The sequence below is a fragment of the Sinohyriopsis cumingii genome, chromosome 18 (assembly GCF_028554795.1).
Source record: "Sinohyriopsis cumingii isolate HCF-2022 chromosome 18, ASM2855479v2, whole genome shotgun sequence".
Lineage (NCBI taxonomy): Eukaryota > Metazoa > Mollusca > Bivalvia > Unionida > Unionidae > Sinohyriopsis > Sinohyriopsis cumingii.
Genome location: NC_142978.1, coordinates 72,186,824 through 72,207,483, shown reverse-complemented (window position 1 = coordinate 72,207,483; position 20,660 = coordinate 72,186,824). Strand labels below are relative to the sequence as shown.

General features: G+C 36.7%; 1 protein-coding gene across 2 annotated transcripts in view; it reads right to left on the bottom strand.

Annotated features, from left to right (window-relative positions):
- Positions 1-4,041: 4,041 nt before the first annotated feature.
- Positions 4,042-20,660, bottom strand: part of LOC149776956 (hillarin-like) — a 63,696-nt gene continuing 47,077 nt past the window's right edge. For both annotated transcript variants that reach the window (XM_089941669.1, XM_089941668.1), the window contains exons 3-8: positions 16,254-16,370; positions 14,823-15,212; positions 13,364-13,510; positions 13,067-13,149; positions 12,394-12,537; positions 4,042-5,811 (exon numbers count right to left, since the gene is read on the bottom strand). In XM_089941669.1, coding sequence (XP_089797795.1) covers positions 4,422-5,811; positions 12,394-12,537; positions 13,067-13,149; positions 13,364-13,510; positions 14,823-15,212; positions 16,254-16,370 — 2,271 coding nt within the window. In that variant the 3' untranslated portion in view covers positions 4,042-4,421. The remainder of the gene's footprint in view (positions 5,812-12,393; positions 12,538-13,066; positions 13,150-13,363; positions 13,511-14,822; positions 15,213-16,253; positions 16,371-20,660) is intronic.

Here is a 20,660-nt window from a genome sequence, read left to right as displayed (position 1 = left end):
GTTTGCTTTTAATCTTGCAATAAATCAACATTCTACAGCAATTTTCATCAAGGCAAATATTTTAACCAACCTCAGCGGTTCCTAGTTTTCTTGGCTTGCTAGAAATATATTCATTACAGCCCGTGAAATGCCTTTCTTTTGGATAATTAAATCTGAAGGATGCCAATTTGGGGAAATTAGATAAAATGAATTTCATCATGAAGTTGGACTATCCATGAATAAACACATTTAGTATTCTTGATATAATAAAGGGGGCGTCGTATGTTTCATTGGTTATATCACTGTTAAATTCATTCTTCGTCCAAAATTATTCTGCAACTTAAAATTTTTTAATAGAAAATCAGTCTTAGCATAAACACACACACACACATATATATATATATATATATATATATATATATATATATATATATATATATATATATATATATATATATATATATTCGACAGGTGAGACGTAGCGGTCAATATTTTGTCCCTCTGAATGTTACTTATCTGTCTGGAGTTTTTGTGACAAAACGTTCCTTTGATAGATACATTTCTTGTTTGAATTTTTTGATTATCAATATAAGTTTCACAAGATATACACAAAAAAAAAAGATTCCAAAGTGAAAAGTTTATAGATGAATCTTTCTGGCTTAAGTCGAAGAATTTACAACAATTATCACAAACGAGTTTTTATAAAGGTATTAACTGTATTACCCAGCGCGTGACTTCCTATGCAAATGGAATGAGTAATTTTGTAAGTTATTCGACGTCGTCAAGCACTTATTGGCTGCTGTAAAGCACACGCATGGCTAATTAAGTTAGTTCTACATAATCTAATACGTGCGATGCTCCTTTAAAATTGAAGGCCACTTCAAATACACTCGGAACACCCTCGTCTCTCTCTCTCTAATGCGAATTGAATAACTTCACGTCTTAAAGAAACCCGGAGACAATCGTAGTGATATTTCCCGAATTGGCAAGTTTTTTGTTGGACGTACAACAGGCTAAATGTGCAAACAAAGTCGTAAAAATGATAAATTTTCAAATAATTCTTAATGAGGTTTCAACAATTAGATACCTGCACTTTTAATTCGCAAAGTTATTCTTGCAACTTTGCATTGGAAAATTTAGGCGAAATCATTCCATTTCAGTAGCCTGAAGCGATTGCTTACGCTGATGTTAATGACGACACGTTATCCAGCCAATGTGACATTAATGAAGTTAATGACGTAATACACACTACGTGTTTGAGGGCGGTTCAAAATGTCCATTATTTACTTGCCATCTGGAGAGATGGAAAACGCGGGGCTAATGATCCGGGTCTTCGTAAAGGGTGGGTGAAACGGGCGAACGTCCTAGCTAGGGTAGGGGGGATGGGATGGGGCTCCAGTTCGCGGTATTTGTTTCTGAGAGTTGAGGGTGCCGAAGGCGATGCTCACCCAGTGCAGCGTTTTGTCCAGCGCACTTTCGACAGTCCTGTTGACAGTGTTATGGCTTATGTCACAATAAACTGCTGGCACCATAACGAAAAGCCTACGAATAAGAAAACACAGCCGGTTTCTTTCTTCTATCACCTTTGTTTGGGATTTCTGGTTTGTTTATAATACATATCGTGTAGCACCAATCAATCAACGTACTCGTGCATTAATGCGCAAAGATGATGTACAAAATTCAAACAACTTTCCTGCAGCGATATATTCTAAAAGATTATGAGCAGCGTGAAACTCGTTATTATCTGCATGCGATGGAAAAGGCCGAGCACGTTCTGATTTCGTGAAACCCAGACACCATGAAATCGCTTCTTGCCAATGCATGGAATTTGAAGGCCTGTCTATTAAGTTTTGCATCTGAAGACACTGAAAGTGCTTTTGATCGGACCTTTTCATAACAATATTGAAGGAAAAAACCCAGCCCAGAATACCCCCCATCAACCCCCCCAACCCCCCCCCCCAAAAAAAAACAACAACAAACAAAACAAAGTATTCATATGAACGAAAATTCATCTTAGTCACACGAGTTGGTTCAGTTCTGTAACAAATCATTTCACTGAAAGAGAAATAAGTAAAATACAAGCATGAAACGGTAAGAGATATGAAAATGTCCTAAGGTGACTTTGAGAAAGTAAGAGAGAACTAAAATCACCAGAAAACAATATATCCAATCAATCAAATGAACTGCCTGCCGAGATTTTTTATATATAGAAAAACTTTGTTTCGGAGTAAGAACCAAGATGTCTCGAATCCATAAGACCTTGTATAGAATGTTTTCTCAAACATGTGTCCCAATCCACAAATCGTTAGGACAGAAGGAAATTCCATAAAATAAACCAGGCACTTCTTACTAACAATGGACCGCGAGATAAATGGTCTAGGAAGCAAATATGTTGCATCAAAACGTCTTTCACCGTCTGACTAGGATAAATTGTTTACTTCGGAACAGATGGGCACCTCCACCCCTCCAGTAATGCAAAGTACACTTTATTTCAGCATTATCTTTGTGTTAAGAGGCATGAAATGCACCCATAAAATGACAGTCTGGAGATATAACACTGCACTAGAAAGCTACAGGCGAAAATTACATTTAATATTAAGAGCGTGGTTCTACGACCCGGAATGGTTCACAGTCATGATCTCAGAGAAACTAAGCCATCAATTTTCCTCGCTAAATGGTGTACTTGCCAAAATAAATCCATTTATTCAGAATGCTGTAAACATCGCCCAATAAAATGAAATCCTGAATCTTTGTTCTTTCTAAATCCACTTCATAAACAGAGACTTAGTCCGTATATGTACGATTAGTATTATTCACAGGTAATGGAGAAAAAAGAAACTCTCCACACCAAACACTTATCCCACTGACTAAAAGTCCTTCAGAGAAAGTATAAATCGATGGTCACAAGCAAATCACTCCCAGGAAAACACCACTGTGTACCCTGGCAAATGTCGGTGTGACTAGCCATACAATTCAGCAAGTATGCCGTCTCGGTCATCCACTATGATAATAGTCTGAACCAGAGCCAGGATGAACCGATAAACATTATTCATAATCATATAACATGTTCCTACAGCAAGGCAGGTTTCTACACGTCTACATTAAATGAGTGCCGCATCGATAAAAACAATCCTGCACCGTCTCGGTCACAATACAACTCAAGTGAGACAACCCCAGAATTTGTCCAAAACCCAGATATGGAGGTCCCAATAACTGTTGTAGACATCTGCTGAATGGTGCTGTTATCAATATTTGCAATTTCAATATCAGAAATAAATAAAACTACCTACCTTGGATGAAGCCAACTGAATAAGTGTTAGATACATGCATTGTACGTATGTATATACGCTGAGGAAACATCTCATTTATTTGGTTATTAGTAACTATTATTGTTACATTTTTGAATAACGAAGTGTCCATCAATCAATATTACATTGGTTAAAATATTTTTTCACATTAAGAATTTAAATACAAACAAACTCGTATAAGAACTGTTACACTATACTTACTCTTATGACGCATAGGTCTCATCCAAACATTTTCACCCTACAACGCATAAGCTAAAGATGTTATTCCATTTATTCATACGCGGTACGCTGGAATTTTAAAAAACTATATTCTTCATTTAAACGTCATTCCTTTTAAAACGTTTCTTTAGTTATAAATAGCAATTGAAATTATTCTTTTCATTGTGGGGGTGGATGGGTTTTAGTATATAATAAATTTGTCATTATTTTATGTTGGACAATATGGTCTCGTCCGAAGCATATGGGGCTTGCCCACATTATCAAATAGTACGATCGCTATAATCTTGAAATATCTTAAATACATGGTGTTTATTATTATTTGAGATTACAGTTAATAATTCCAATTACATAGATAATATATTTACTCAAATTTTCACTTGTCTGCAACATGTTTAGCTGGCATCAGCACATATTTCTTATCACCAGTTCGCTTTCGTTTGATAGCATTTTGTAAAAAAAAATTAAAAACGAAAAACAAAAACACAAAAAACTGGACCCATAGATGTCCTGATAATTATCAACAGCAACATTAGCATAGAAAGAAAATAATTTATTGATCAGATAGAGTTAATTAACATGAGACAGCAGACCACAACAAGTCAAAGTAAAACGAATGCATTCAGGTCATGCTTTCCCGTCCAAATTCGGTTTATATATAGATGCAGAAAGGAAAAAAAAAATCTCAAATAAATCTAAACTGGAATGGGAATAAATTAAGAAAATACAACCAGTAAATCATATATAGAATCTATAGAAATTCATGGTTCAACACTAAAACCACGAAGGAAAATGACTTTTGGGGTCAAATTCAGCTTTTGGAGTAAAATTTTAATTCTTGCTTCGTGATATTTCGGAAATAAGTAATACCGACAAGATGAAGATATTTTGCACACTGGAAGGTGGAGTATTTTGTCTTTATTTTGAACAATTTTCCCCTTGTCCCAATTTGATTTGAAATTCTAAAAGCGGGGAGAACCTGGACTTTTTCTTGTCAAGTTTCGCATATAACTTGGCTTTCCCACTTGATGTTCCCGTGTAAACCGTCCCTTCCCATATACTGTCGGCAATCTCCTTGAAATGAAACCACGAGTCCCCTAACAGCATTGCCACGTCAGCAGCCTGGGGCGCCCGTACTCGGAACGTGACAGACTTGTCTGCTGGGATATCCCCTATCGTTGGTTCTAACAGTGTACTGTTAAGCCATCTATGACAAGCTCTAGGGAGGGGGCGTTTATCTCGGGCGGGTTGACGACACTCAAGAAGGTACCTGAACAGACAGTCATGGTTTCCATTGTTCTCCTCAGCGTTACCATTTGCAGAGTCAATTTTACTGCCGAGAATAGAGAATACATACTTTCCCTGTAGAGGACATCGAATCTGATATGTGATACTGTCTCTCTCCTGAGTCTTTACAAAAATAAACCTTTGAAAATCTGATATGTCATTTTCCCAAGGTCCATGATATTTGAAAGTGTAGAACAAGTGAATATTCATTTTCTGGAGTTTGAATCTGCAGACGACATCATCGTGGCTGTACATTATCAATGGATCGATATGCGTTTCCGGCAGAATTTCGTACTGACTCATAGCGGGTGTTGGTCCAAAGAATGGTACTTTGGGATAAGGACTTTTGATTGCATCCCGCTTTTCGACACATTTAATCCTGAAAACACACGCACACTGCAGAGAGTCAGAGGCCCAATCATCTTTGGCATAAATGGAGAAAAAATATCTCCCTGCTTTTGGAGGAGCTACAGTGAATATTGCATTGTGGTTCACAATCCTGAGCATGACCCGGCCCTCGAGACGCGATGAACTGAGGGATTTATCTTTGGCATCGAATGTGTAGCCAAAGCCCAACAGACTTGGGATCTTCAACTGTAACACAACAACTCCGTTCTGCGTGTACTGTATACAGTCATAATGTACTGCGAAGCGAAGGCCATAGTTGAAGAATGGTGATTTAACGACAGGAAGGGTGATAAATTCTGTTAGGGTTATGGGACATTCTAAAAGCTGCCATTTTGGATCATCCGGGTAGTGTTGATAAATGTGGTCCTCTGGATCAGTGATAAAGTAGAATTCGTCACATTTGTAGAAGAACTTATTGGCGTCCTGTCCACGATTTGCTGTCTGCCCCTTTACATGTCTGGCTCCCCAGTTACAGTTCGCGAAATACCAAGATCCATCTACGAATACAGCTGTCCAAGAGTTCCTGAACTTGTTTCCCTCGATACGCATGCCAGGTTTATATCCCGCACCTTTTGAATATCCTTGGATAACTTCGCAGAACAAACCAGCATAACTGAAACATAAAAATAATTTTGGAGAGAATAGAGAACTGTTAATCTCTATGTAAACAGACACCCGCTGAAAGTTGTTTAGGTTTATGTTTCCTTTATTTATTTTTTCTTCTTTATTTTGGAAGAAAAAAAGGTATACAGGATGCAATCAATAATACACAAAGAACATAACAAGGAAAGGGAATATTATCCTATCTGTAGCTTTGTCCACAACTTGCAAGCAGCGATTTTACCAGCAAATATTACTTCCACAATTCTATCCCGCCACCTTCTCGAGCAAAACGTAGCTATTTAGTAGTTGATTTCTCAGACGATATGACTGTGCATGACGAAAACACAGCCACCCTCGTCTCTACATATTGCCAATTATATGCGTGTTTTTTTTTTTTTTTAACCCTTTCATGACAAATAGCAATTTCTTACCAAAATGGATATGAAACATAGATTTTTTTTCTGCTTTGTTTTACGACTTGTTATTCTGTTACAGTCTGACGTGACAAAGATATATACTTCAAGTAGTAAGGCTTCAAAAGGAAATTTCCATTTCATCACTTACAATAAACAACAGACACACATTCTTGTAATGGAAGAAACAGATGCACCAGGCACAAATCAACAAATTTACAACAATCAGAAAACCATGTTCTTAAAGCATATCGATTGCAAGAGTTTTCTTTCTGGGGAATTATTACTTAGTTCAACCTGCGCTACACTGCTGAATTCCATTTTGAATTTTCCACAAATAATCATATACCGAAATAACTACTATATCATATTTTAATCATCCATTCTAAACATTACAATCAATATGCTTCCCTAAACTTAAAACTTCCTTTAAAAAATCATTGAGATTTAGAAAAAAGGCAGCATTTTGTACTTCAAATGAGAGTTATAATCCAGTTTAAATTAATAGTATTTTTTAAGAGCCATGATGGTTACAATTCATTAGGCTTGATTATCAGGATTAAGCCATGTGTAGGGAGGGGAGGGCGGATTCTCTTATATATTCTTATCTGTGCCAGTGTTGTCTATTTTGTAGAGCATATGGAAACAAAACACCGTGAGCCACACAATATACGTCCACCCCAAGTTTGCGGGATCCATGAGGCTACTTTTTCTCATCGTTTTCCCTCTTTCAATCGAAATGACTAAGACATTAGACCTTTTCACCCCAAAATCAATAGGCTTCTTTCTCACCCCAAGTGTAAGCCATTCACAAAGTTTGGTCCAGGTCTGCGATGAGGAACTAATGGTTTTGTCTGCATTTTAGTCACAGTGGTCTTGGCCGTTGACCTTTTCATCCAAAATTCAATAGCTTTCTTCTTTAATCCAAGTGCAACTTCAAACCATCCATAAAGTCTGGTCCAAATATGTCATGCACCACGAATGTTATTCTTTCAGTAACAGTGACTTTGAACCTTGTCCCAGAAATCTATCAGGTTCTTCTTCACCGCAAGTACAAGCCATCCACAAAGTTTTGGAAATTATATACAATCATGAAGAAATCAAGTTACCATGCAGAAAGGGGCCATCCATTTAGTACGTACGCAAAAATCTAGCAGAGTCTGATCCTAGTCCCCCTGTACACATGCGTACTTTTTACCCCCCCCCCCACCTGCGTACGTACGCTTGACGCACCCCCCCCCCCCATTTCTCTATAGAACGCCCTATATTTAATCCACGCAAAAACGATCAAGGATTAATAATGTTAACGTGTTTAATAAAACAGATAGTCCACCGACGCTGACTGTCTGGCTGCATCAAGAAATAAGATGCGTAACTTTAACAAGTTTGTCTAGTGTCCGCTAAAATTCAAACGCATAGGTTACATATTAGCCAAATTATTATCGAGGTTTCACCCCTCCTCCGTTTCTTATGCGTACGTACATTATTAGTAGACCCCCATACGCAAGCGAATGCATTTGGATTAACCCTCCCTATCCCCTTTATGCGTACGTACTAAATGGACGGCCCCAAATAATTTTTCTTATTTCAGTCACAGTGACCTTGACCTTTGTATTTAGGACCCCAAAATTAATTTTTTAATTTCTAACCTCAATTTCATGCCGTTTACAAATTTTTGTAAACCTGTAGATTGCGAACGTCTCTACTTATTTTGCGGAAACGAAATTTAAAACATGTGGACAGATTGACATAATAGCATAACATGTTCAGCCTTACGGCGCACGTATAAATGGGCATAAATTAGTTGAAAAAAATGTCGTATATAGAATTTTGGTAACCCTGCCAAAGGCACGTTATTACTTTTATCCACTTTTCGCATATTTGCTGCTGTAATCCATCAAGCTAATACAAAATCATGATTACTGCCATAATTCGTGTGCACTAATTTCATAATTACATCTCAGATTTAAGGTTCATTTCAATATTTAGAAGTATGCTAAGAATGAATGAGTCAATCAACTTATGCGTGCTTCATGCGTAATGAGTCAGGAGTTGATGTAACTTACCCAAGCATGAATCCTGAACATGGCACGTGTGTGTAAATTGGATCGTCTAGTGTTTAGTTCCATGTTCAGAACTTTTGCTCATGCGCAAAATCTTCATACACTGAGATATGTCAGGAAATTTAAAGGAGTACTTGTTGTTGTTGTTGTTGTAGGGTTTAACGCCATTTTTCAGCACAAGATAGGCTGTACATGGCGGCCAGTATTAATGGTGGAGGAAGAACCCAGGAAAACCCCGGAAAGAACCACCGACCCCCAATAAGCTACTGGCAAGCTTTCTCACATACCTACATTGGCTGAATCCGAGACTCGAACCCACGCAGACAGACATGAGATGGCAGTGACCCGTAACGGATAGTGCCTTAGACCACTCGGCCACTCGAGGCCCCTAAAGGAGTACTACTGCATAATATGAAAATAAAAATTAAAAAGTCCAGAAAACTATAGGGGATTATAGCCGTTGTAAATACATAATTTTCTGACCCAAAATATACTGCCAAACATTTTGGCTTACAAAGATAATCGTAGTCGAAATTTCAGATTTCAGAAGCACCGGCGGCGTTTTTTTGTTCAATAAATAGCGCATAACCGCAAAGTTTATGGATGTGTAAATAATAGTGAAGACTCACATCCTAGAAGAAACATTTCTTGTGGAAAAAGAAACCCCAAACAAACGCATGTACACGCTGGACTAGTCTCATCAAGGAGACGGAGAAAGACAAAACAGTACAACGAGCTAGACGCTTCCAACCAATGGAAAATTAGTCGAGTTTACGTTCGTAGGAAAGAAAGAATTGCGTCTCAAAAACAGTCATATAACTAAAAAAGCTCGATTATTAATGATCTATTTGATAGCATGATTTCCAATCGATACATTGCAAATCTGAGTCACAATGATAGTTTTACATAAATTAGCGATGGAGGATATGATGTATCTTTAATATCATGGTTAAAGCTATCATTACTAGAAATTACCGTGGAGAGTGGAAGCGTACACATATGTTCATCCTTTTTGACCTTTAATTGAGCACATAACTGCAGTATATGCTATCTACATACTAAGAAAGTATTTCTAATGGCGTTATATTGCTTAATTCAGAACACTTGCTATTATACTCCAATTCAGATGCTTTATTCAACATTTCTTCGTTGTGCATCGCATGTACTGCAGATGCATTCAGCTGGGCATCATAATCATGAATCTATTTTAGTTTACATTCGTTATTTATTTTTTCAGGTATCACATCATATAAACGACATTTAAAAGCACTGTTTAACAGAACTATTCAAACCAAGACAGTGACCAGGCAGTGACTCTCCTGTATTAGAATCCAAAACCTTTTTGTCCCTTTAGACCAGCTGTGAACATAGCTTACAGGAAAATACAACTGTTATGATGACAATCTGTGCATATGTTTTTTTTTATACCTTGATTAGATCTGTACTTGACCAACAACGCATCCAACGAATATGTTAAGTTTCTGTTTACAAAATACATATAAATTTGTATTTTTGGAAAGAGAAAAATGATGGGTTGTATGAAGGTAAAATGGTGTTGATATCCAGAATCATAATATAATGATAATAATTTCAGTATCTTTCAAATTATCATCTGAAAGGAAGAAATCAAAAATATTTTTGCCAAATTTAGTCGACTTATAATTCCTAGTAACTAAGGTCGGCTATCGTAATTAACATACTATCATCTACTGACAGCTTCACAGAAAAACAACAAACTGTAAAAGCTTTATTTTTCTAATTATAAAAGTTGAGGTTATACTAATAATAATAATAATAATAATCGACTGCAATGTGCATAGGATGTTATTTTCAGTTTTTCTTTCCCCAGTTCACTATTTGTATGTATCTCACAACCATTCCTTCTACAGTCATAAACAACTGAATGGAAAATTGATAATGTAGGAAAAAATGGAATATCATTATAACAGTGCAGATGGAAAATAATGTTTCAGCTGGTGTTTCTGTTTATGGCTGTAATGATGTTGTTGTTGTAGGGTTTAACGCCATTTTTCAGCACACGATAGGCTATACATGGCGGCCAGTATTAATGGTGGAGGAAGAACCCGGGAAAACCCCGGAAAGAACCACCGACCCACGAGAAGCTACTGGCAAGCTTTCTCACATACCCACATTATATGGCTGTAATGAAAAAGTACGGCTAGTATTAAAATTTAAAATAAAAGTATTGTCATTATAGTTAATGTGTGTAGTTATTAGTTGTATCAATAAGTTCAGATATATGAAAATCTGTTTCGTGTTTCTCATGTCATGAAGAGCTGTTTCATAGAAGGTGTACTTTAAAGTCGAAATTTGGAAAATAAATGCCGTAGTACTCCTTTAAAATTCACTACATCGTCTAGCAACATACAAGATAGACGGATTAGTTCCATTATAAAGTTAGTACGGTAGTAATGACAGGTGGCACGCAAAATACGGGTGTAATTATCGACCAAGACTGACGTAATTATGATATCTGTGTTCCCTGATTAGGCGGGTAAAATGGAATTAGTCATTCTCGGTAGCGTCTAGACTTGGTTCCGTGCTATAATTATCTCTCAAATGCGTTCGTTTAAGAAGCAACATTCTTAAATTGGAGGAAAAGAAACCATTCTACTATAATATTGTATAGCATCAGTCTGATCGGTGGTAGCATTTTATTATTTTTTCCCTTTGTTTCTATAATTACGTCCGGATTCTTCTTTTCATTTAAATCTGTTTGTCAAATTGGAGAGTTAAATGGACTGAATAAAATTAAAGATGTTTCCGAGTCTACACGCCCTAAAAGGATTGTCTTCTTCCAGAAGGCATTCATAAGACGTAATAGTTTTATCCCCACAAGTCTACGACATAAAGAACAAATTTATAGCTTGGTTGTACAGATTGTTGACTGTATTTTAACGGCACCTTAACACAGTTATGGCTACATCATGATGAGGAAACAGAAGCCAAGAGGCTTTCCATAAGACACGCAGTGGCATATAACCAGGACTGGTCTAGGCGGGTATTGAACTAGAGACCCTTGTATTACATGCCTAAAACTACACCAAAGTAGCTACCGCAGATCTATTTTTTTGTGCAGAGGATACAAGACTAGACTCGTTTTGACTTATGGTCAGATGAGGTAACCTCATTGTGAAAAGGCAACAAAAAAGACAACTATTCAGAAATCGCGATTAAGGAAGAAAGTTTGAGATCTTTAATGAAACTTGGGCCAGGTATATCCGTCTCGAACTTGTCCTCACAAGTCATAATCGTGAGCTGCATGTACATTAGTTAGAATGTACGTCAGTTGTTTCATTATTCACGACTGTGTTTTTCTTTGTGTTTGGTAGACAATGACAACTCAAAAATTGTACGGAGCACGCAAGAAGTATTATGACTGTGACGATCACTTAATTTGTCTTTCGGAAGTAAAAACTGGGTTGCTGAGATTTTTTCAACAAAGTTGAGCATAGTAAACAAACAATTTTTTTAATAATTTGAGGCAACATACATCATATGTTGCGATTTTTGTGGTACGATGCTATGATCTGATTACGGTCTACTATAACACATTTTGGGTTCAAAGTACTTACATTAAACATACCATGAATGCGAGTATCACCATCTTTAAACTAAACTTCTCAGTTTTATGGAACTTATAGCATTTATCCTTACGTATCTCGAGAAAACGTCAATAAACATCTTGTTGTAGCTTTAAGTATCAGCGGGAAACGTTAATACCTCTTGTCGGAGTTTTTACCTATCATGAGAAAGCGTCAATAATTTTGTCATAGCTTTTCAGAAACATTTTACCGAAGATTAATATTACTGATATGAGGACTGTATCTAAATTAGGTATGAAAATTAAAATATTTCAAAATAAGTTCCTCAGCTATTTGTTATAAAAGTCCAAATATAGAACGGTATTTCGAAAACTTTCCTATCTATCTCAGTTGGTTCTCCTGCCTGTTTCTATTTGCTTATAGCTTTGTTTCAACTGTCGTTTTCGGCTCGTTTTTCCTTTTCTACCTACCCGACCTCCTTGCAAGAGAGATGAAGAAATAGAAAGACGTGAAATGTAATGTAATGCGTAAGAGTGGCAAACTTGATTACCTGCAAAGCCTTTTAAATAGGTCGTGGTAGCTTTCAGTTCCGCACTTTATTCCCCTCAAGAGCCCCAGTGGAGATTCTGGATTCACACCTTCGTCCACTTCCAGTTGATTGAGGTCTTTTACTGTGATCCAGCGGAATATGGCCCTATATGAGGAAATCAGTCTGTTATTTTATATTTAATCTAAATATTAATTTCATCTGCATTTGTTTCGGATGATATACGATTGAATAAATTCAATGTGGCCACCTAAAAATCATCTGTATTCAATGCATATATTTTGAATATCAAGTTTAATTTTCTACAGGAATTAGAGAAACAGAAAATTAAAAACGAAAATAAAACAAAGCAAATAAAAGATACATCAAAATCTAAGTCTGATACATCCCTTCAGGTAACACGCATGCTTGCTTAGATACGTCTGTTTATTCGTAATAACGCAGGCTGCTATATAATCACACGTCTTACAGAGGATGACGCAAGTACCAGGGGTGGCATATTAAAACAAATGTTACCATGTTTCCATGAAGAAAACGATAACATAACACAAAACACGATTCCAATCGTTCATCATCACTTATCAATCATTATTTTCTAAAATGCTATACTAATAATTTGTACTACAGAACTCAAATGAAACGGCTTAAATGTTTATATTAGTCGAACATGTCTTACCTTGCTTTCTCAAGGTCGGTTTCACAGTACACAATCAAGTCCTTTACGAGGGATGTGAATTTGTTGTAGTCCTTCTTGGCCACCTGAGTAAAAGAATATCGGAAATTCGATTTTGACATTGAATGAAAAGGAATATAAAAACAAATCTCTTTTGTTTCATGCGTGTAAATATATTGCATAAAACACCCATACACGCATGCACACACGCTACTTTATGAAAACATCACGATTATATTAATTAAGAATAATAAATTAGTTACCGATGTTTATTCAGGCATGAAACTTATACAAAATTACCTCAAAGACGTGTTTGTCGATATTTTCAAACACTTCTGGGCTCTTAAACAGCTGGCAACGTTTGAACTCTGGGGGAGAAATCGGCGGTGTTTTAGTCTGGGCGGAGACTGCAGTTTCATTCTCTTTGTCGCAGGCGTCTGACTCAGTCTGCAACGGAAAAATTGCACACATGTCCAGACAAAATTGAGTTGCACTCTCAATGTATTTAATAAATTAATTTTGCATAATATTTGCATTTTGAACTGCATTTTCTTTTAACAGTTATTTGCTACGATTGAAAAAATTGTCTGAAACTGAATCACCCATCTATAATACCATGGCAAACTTCCTTCTTGATCCTATACGTGTGTGAATAAAATGTTTTCTATGATTTCTATATGTCTGAATGTTGTACAGGAGAAAATCTGTCCACTAGTTATTTCATCAGCGGAGTATATTCCTAATTCTATTTATCTTTACTTAACACGCCAATATTTATCTGTTTTATGTTTGAAAGAAATTTCGTTTTAAGAAAGAACTTAAATTATTATCAGATATCATTGGAAGTCAACGAATATCACAAGCGTCCTCCTGTTGTACAAGGCCACGAACTAAAGTGAAATAAGCACGTGAACTGTTGGAGATTAACGTAAAATGTCAGAAACATCTGGTAATAGTGACCCAAACAAACAAATAAAAACAAATGAAAATTCAATTTCTAGCCTGGGTGAAATTTCGTGACCTTGACCAGAAAACGTCAGGCAGATCGATCTCTCAGAAACGATTATTTCATCCAATGAAAGTCTTACCTGCAGCAAATGACGAACCATCGTTGCGAACTGGAAATACTGACATTCCCACCCCATATTCTTCCAAGACCACACAAGTGACGTCTTGTTTACGGAGATGGATAGACATGCTACGAGTAATTCTTGCTCTTGTTTCTCTTACTCTGGCAGAGTCAAAAATTTACCACACTGTACATCTGTATATAAATATCTACAAGTTGGCGTTATAATTGCATAGACAAGGTGCGTGCTTATGTTTTGTGGATTTAGCGCCATTTTTCAGCACAAGACATGCTATATATGGCGGCAAATATATCTGGTGGAGAAAAACCCGGAAAGAACCACGGATCCACGAGAAGCTACTGGCAAGCTTTCTCACATACCCAAGTTAGCCTGAGCCGAGACTCAATGTCAGATGTAAGAGTGATCTGTTCAAGCGAGCTCAAAAGTGCACTCACCACCTGGAGCCTCTTTTGGGCACTGTGCTGCCTAACCTGTAAACTAAGACTAGAATTTCGTGCTGTAACTTTGAAATATCTCTACTGATCTCTATTTTATAACAATCGATTTCGCAAGAAAGGCATACGCTTTCCAAATATTATCATATCAGATTCTCGTTGGCAAGGTAGAGATAGAAATCAGTATTCAATCAGTTGTTTCGAAACATGTTGATGAAAACCTCGAATACTCACAGTAGCTTCTTTGACTGTAATTCTATCAGCAATCATATCCAGCATTTCCTGGCAGTGTTTCTGAATCATTTGGGTAACTCGGTCCTTTTCCTCTGATGTTAACCGCTCTATAAGCCGCTTCAGCCTCTCTTCCTTCTTCCGTCTGAAGAGCATTTCCAACTTTTTAGTCTCTTTCTCTAGAGAGCTTTTATCCTTCAGATTTTTAAGATGTTCAAAACCGGCAATAAGCTCCTGGACAGATTTATCTTTTTCTGTTTCCAGTTCTGACTCCAGTCGCTGTATTCGCTTTTCTCGCTCTTCCAAAAAGTGTTTATACAGCAAATCTTCTTCCTCTTTCTGTTGGCGCTCCAACTCCGTTTGGGCGTCAAATATACCAGATTCTTCGAAGTCCTGAAGCGAATAAAAGGTAACATTTTGTTAATTGACCTCACCCACACATGTATTCTGTAAATGGCATATGTGTGATAAAGGCACTGCTTCCTAATTCAAAAGTAATTCTTACGAGCATTATCTTCTGAAACAGAGAACGTGTCTTGATATCATATACTAAGGATGTACCGATATGTCGATATATCGCAATACGCTTACCGCGATATTATCCTGATACTATTTTAGCGTATCGTGATATTTTGTTCTTATTTATGAAGCATGAAACAGAATATCAAAATTTTAAAAAAGTGTTAAAAAGAAAGCAAAAGAGACAGTTTTAGAAAATGTTAACTACAGAATTCAATTTATATGTCCTGAGTTTCTATGAACCTTATTTTCTATCAGCTGATTAACAAACTTTAGGTTGTCTTTTTTTTCCTCAAGACGAATCAAATAAACAAAAAGGCGATATTAGTTTTTTTTGTTTAAACTTTAAAGACACTACTTTCTTTGACGGCAACATTCTTAAGTTCTTTGATTTAAATTTAAAGACGCCACTTCCTTTGACAGGAATACATCATTAAAGGCTTTCAGCAAGATAAAAGATTCAAGGCAACTATCTACAAAGACTAATGAAAAACCGATTTCATGTTTTGTCAATAAGATCAAATTGACCCATTGTAAATGTACATGTACCTACATTTCTGCTGAGACATTTAAAAGTGACTTGTTACGGTCGTCAAATTTCATTGCATTTCTCAAAGAAACGTGTAGATACTTTTCCAGTAATTTTTGTTTATTAAAGCAGATGCTATTACAATAATGTGTCCTACTGTTATCATCTTATATAACTGTTTCAAAATATCGCATTATTATCACGAAACAACATGAAATGTCGCGATACGGATGAAGGCGTATCGTTGCAGTCTATCGAATACTACAAAGTCCTCTTGCAACAGACTAGAGTAATGAAACATTTTAGAAGAGCAAATATTAACTTCTGGATCTGAAATGGCTTATAGAGCATTTATAATTTTGCCTATAGATGTACTAGTTACTCACCTTGTAGGTTCCAAAGGACGTTCTCTGCTTCTTTTGGTTGCTAAGACCCCGCTGATGGGCAAACTCAAGGGCGTTGGCGTCGTACTGCCACCCCGGGTTGTAGACACTCCCCCGAATCTGGCGACAGAAGAGTACAAGAAGGAGCTGATGTAACATAATTTCTGTGTACACTAATAAACTGAATAAAATGATAAAAATTCTGATTATACAAAGATGTACTTTTTAAAAAAAGAGAGACATGACCATTTATTTATGTCAAATTTCTTAAGTATGTTCCATTTCTGTGCCAGTCCGCTGATACATTACGAGTGGCCGATCTACATTTAGCCAAATTTTGTTGACTGTAGCGCGGATTTCAATAAAAAGGAAAGCAGAAGTAGAGATAAAACTTTGATTTTTTAAAACTGATCTCATCTCATGTATTCATACTTTGAACAACAGCGAAGCTCCAGCCGAGTCAATGCTTGTATCCCACTATTCTGGATTTCATGCTGAGCTTGTGACTTTGTGAATTACCAATCACTAAGAAGGTGATTCATTACTGAGTTGTTTTTCTTCCTAAAACTCAAAATTCTTAAGATCTCCATGCCATGTCTTCCAATACAAATACTGACCATGAGCTTTTTTTCAGGTATATTTACTTCAGAAAACCAAAGAAAGTCAATAAGCAAGCAAACAAGGAAGCAGGTGAAAGAGGGAAGGAAGAAAAAAAAAGTACATAACAATGTAAAACTTAAAAACTGCTGTTGGAACCAGACAATTATTGTTCTTTTAGGAAACAACAATGAAACAAATTATTACTACAAATGCGCTTGACTGCCCTTTTACGACAACTCCGGAATCAAACAGAAAATATGATGGTTGAGCGCCGCCTTATCTTACGCTAGTGGTCGTAATTATCTTTTCGTTTTTAATGGTGACGAAATACAATTCGAGGACGTCAAAGCGAAAAGGCATCGTTCACTCTTGCAGATAACTGACTAGGTAAGGAAGACTTAAGAATAACAAATTTGATTTTCTCATTTTGTATGTTATGCTTGAATAAAGAGAAACAGACGATAAAAACAATAGATTCAAACTGTTCCGAGATTGATTAATTTATCTTGTGATAGCGATAACATTGCCCTGAATACACTATGGGTTACAGGAGAAATGACGTAGGTCACTCGATTGATCAGTACGCGAATCCAAGTCAAGTTTTGATGACTCCTGAGCTCTCGTTGGATTTTGTCGTCGGATGTTTTCGATTTACTCATGATTTCTTTCAGAATTACTACTTTTATTACACACATGCTTTTCTAATACTTTTGGTGCTAATTTGATAGTTGGATGATTTGACGTCATGCACGTTAACTTGCGATTCTCTTTTGACATTCGCTTCTGGGTGACGTTTTACAAAGGCCAACTGTGGCGCAGTGCCGTCTCCTCAAGGGGCACCGACATACCCTTAACATATCTCTAATGACACCTTAACCATTCCTGAGAGGAAAAAAAATTGCAAGGCCCAAATATGTGTTGAATGAAACAAATTCATTGTAACATGCGACAGAGATATCCCTGAACATGTGATCACTACCGGACCGCCAATGTCTTCGGCTAGCTCATATGACGTCAATAGCATAGCATCTACGGCTCGAGTGGTTTACAAAGACACTTCAACAGCAGCGTGGCAGCCCCAGCGATTTCAACAACAGCGTGGCAACTGCGGTGATTTACTCTCCACAAGTGCCGATTCTACAGGTAAGGTGCAGTTTAATGACGATTTCCAACAACAGCTGCATCAATATCATACGTTTATGCAGCAGGCAGAGATTATGCGCAAGTTAGCAGCATCTGTTGAAAATTGAAGAAAAAAATACAAATGCCACCGCCGCTGTTGTGCGTGGATGTGGGCATGAGCTTTATCAAATATAGACACTTCAAGTAAGCCATATGTTCTTGCCGATTTGGTGGCTTTCTTTGACGCAGACGTCAAAGCTGACTCTCCAATTTCGGACACGTTTGCTGACACGCTTAATAATGGCATTCAATCATGGGTCAATTAAAATAAAGTCAAAGAACAGGTCTAGCAAGTAACATAGAACTAATAGCTGAATCAGTATGGTTGTGCCCAAAAATATAAAAAGGTTACAGACATGAAATTTCACGACGATTTTTTTATTTCCAGTGAGGACAAAAACACATATAACAGAATCTCTCTTTGAAGAAGATAATTACAAAAGCTAATGTAAATTACAGGATAGCGTCTGGCATGTTTTTAAGAGAGAGAGAGAGAGAGAGAGAGATTTACAATGTGGAATGATTAAAAAAAAGAGGGATGAACATCATTTATATCAATGTGTAGTTGACTAGGACACTCAAAGAGTACACCACTTCTTTTCTGCTTTACTCGGCGTGTATGGCTTTATCAATATTGTTTTTGTGTTTCTTTTTAAATATCATAGTAATCAGCTTATATCGAGAAAAAATACAGGGAGTTCTTTTTGCGACTTTACATGCACAATATACTGGGAAGCAGATATTAGTAAGTAATTTATTAACTCCCTATTATCCCCCCCCAAAAAAACCCCAACAAAACAACCAACGTGTATAAACATGTTGATGTCCGACTTTTTAAACGGAGATAATCATTAAGTTTTCCGTAAAAATAGTGTACATGGATACGATCGCAAAATATATGAAGCACACTTCAATCATTTCGCAAAAAAACACACATAGAGGAGCCAATGAGTTTACATCTAAATAAAAATGTACTGGTTGCAGTGAAACGCATAAAAATATACTGAAACATTCTTAATCCCGTATCCATTGTGCAATTTAACAAAATTAAAATGTTTCAGAATCATGTGATGGTATCGGTTGCCACTAAAATGAACTCTTTGTTGACAGGACCCGCTGATGAAAAGACTCATGACAAATGCGTGGAATGGAATGCGGATGCATTTCGTCTGCTTTCTACAGGTCAGAATGATTTGTCTCACAGACGCCGTATCTTTGTTTGATCTGAGTTGAATACTCAATTCAGGCGACTATGCAGTACTCGGACAAAGTTTCTATTTGTTGCGTGGCAAACAAATTAAAGGTATCAACCAGGTCCAAAGTGTTGGCTATCGTATCGCATAGTCTTCTGGTTGCACTTCCCACAAAACCACTTACTGCACCATTCTAAGATTGCATAATCATCATCAGATAGCAAACATTTTTATTTTTTTCGTCGACCTGTAAAATTGGCGACATAACAAGGTGAGCCAGTTACGAGACGCAGCAATAGTATCTGCGGAGTATGTAAGTACTTGCAATATTTTTACGAGTAATTCAGTTAGCAATGCCCACCTACATGGGAGTGATGTTTCTGTTGGGTTTTTGTTTTTAAATTGGAAAAATATTACTTCTGACAGGACAATACTCAGTATTGTAAAAGGATGTGAAATCCCAGGAAATAAATTATAACTATCATGCCCCCACTCCCCCTTATGAATTAGGAAACTGATAAACATTTCCAGAAAACAGAGATTGCGGACAGGGTAACGTATTTTGTTTTACAATTTGCAATCGTCCTAAAAGAAAGTAAACTTGCAGACCAATTTCCTCAAAAATGTCAGTGATAATGTTGAATACTTTCACTTTATAACCGAGTCTTTAAAACCAGCTACTAGCTTAATGAAGAAGAATGGCTGGTTTGCGTCTGTACCTATAAAGGATACATGTTTTTCTGTCAAAGTCTGCCTACAACACATAAATCATATGAGGTTTATTCTGGCATGGCAAACGGTATCAGTTAACTTGACTTCAAAATGGTCTTGCATCCGCTCCAAGGATATTTACAAAACTATTCAAGCCAGTTTTTTCGTCCCTTCGGAAATTAGGACACAGTAATATGTCTTACATAGATGACGGTTAGTTTTTTTTTTAATGACACGTGGTATTAGCCTGGGTTACAGTCCGGTTAATTTTCGAAAAGTTTTAATTTGTCAATATCGCCACAGTCTCAGTGGGGTGCCATGAATTAATGATAATCTAATTTCGACGATTTATCATCAGGGGAATAAAAAAGAAAAGGATATATTGGCAAAGCAGAATCATATCGATGACTGTACTCAGGTTAATATGACCTGTGAACAAAATGTTAATGACACTGTGACTTTGCTTGATGAATTATACCTCTGATCCACCCAAAGAAGTCTAAATTTGTACCAACGCAGTGCATACTGTTTGTTGTGCTTCCTTTATCCTGTAACTGTTCTGTCGAAAGCCAATAACATTGCTAATCCTGGCCATAAAACGTCACATGCAAATACCGTGACTATTTGTAAACTGGCACAAACCGTTTGGGAGTTGCCAGTGAACCAAGAATGCTTTATGATCTTTTGTTATAAAGCTTTTAGAAAAGTATATTATGATTTCAGA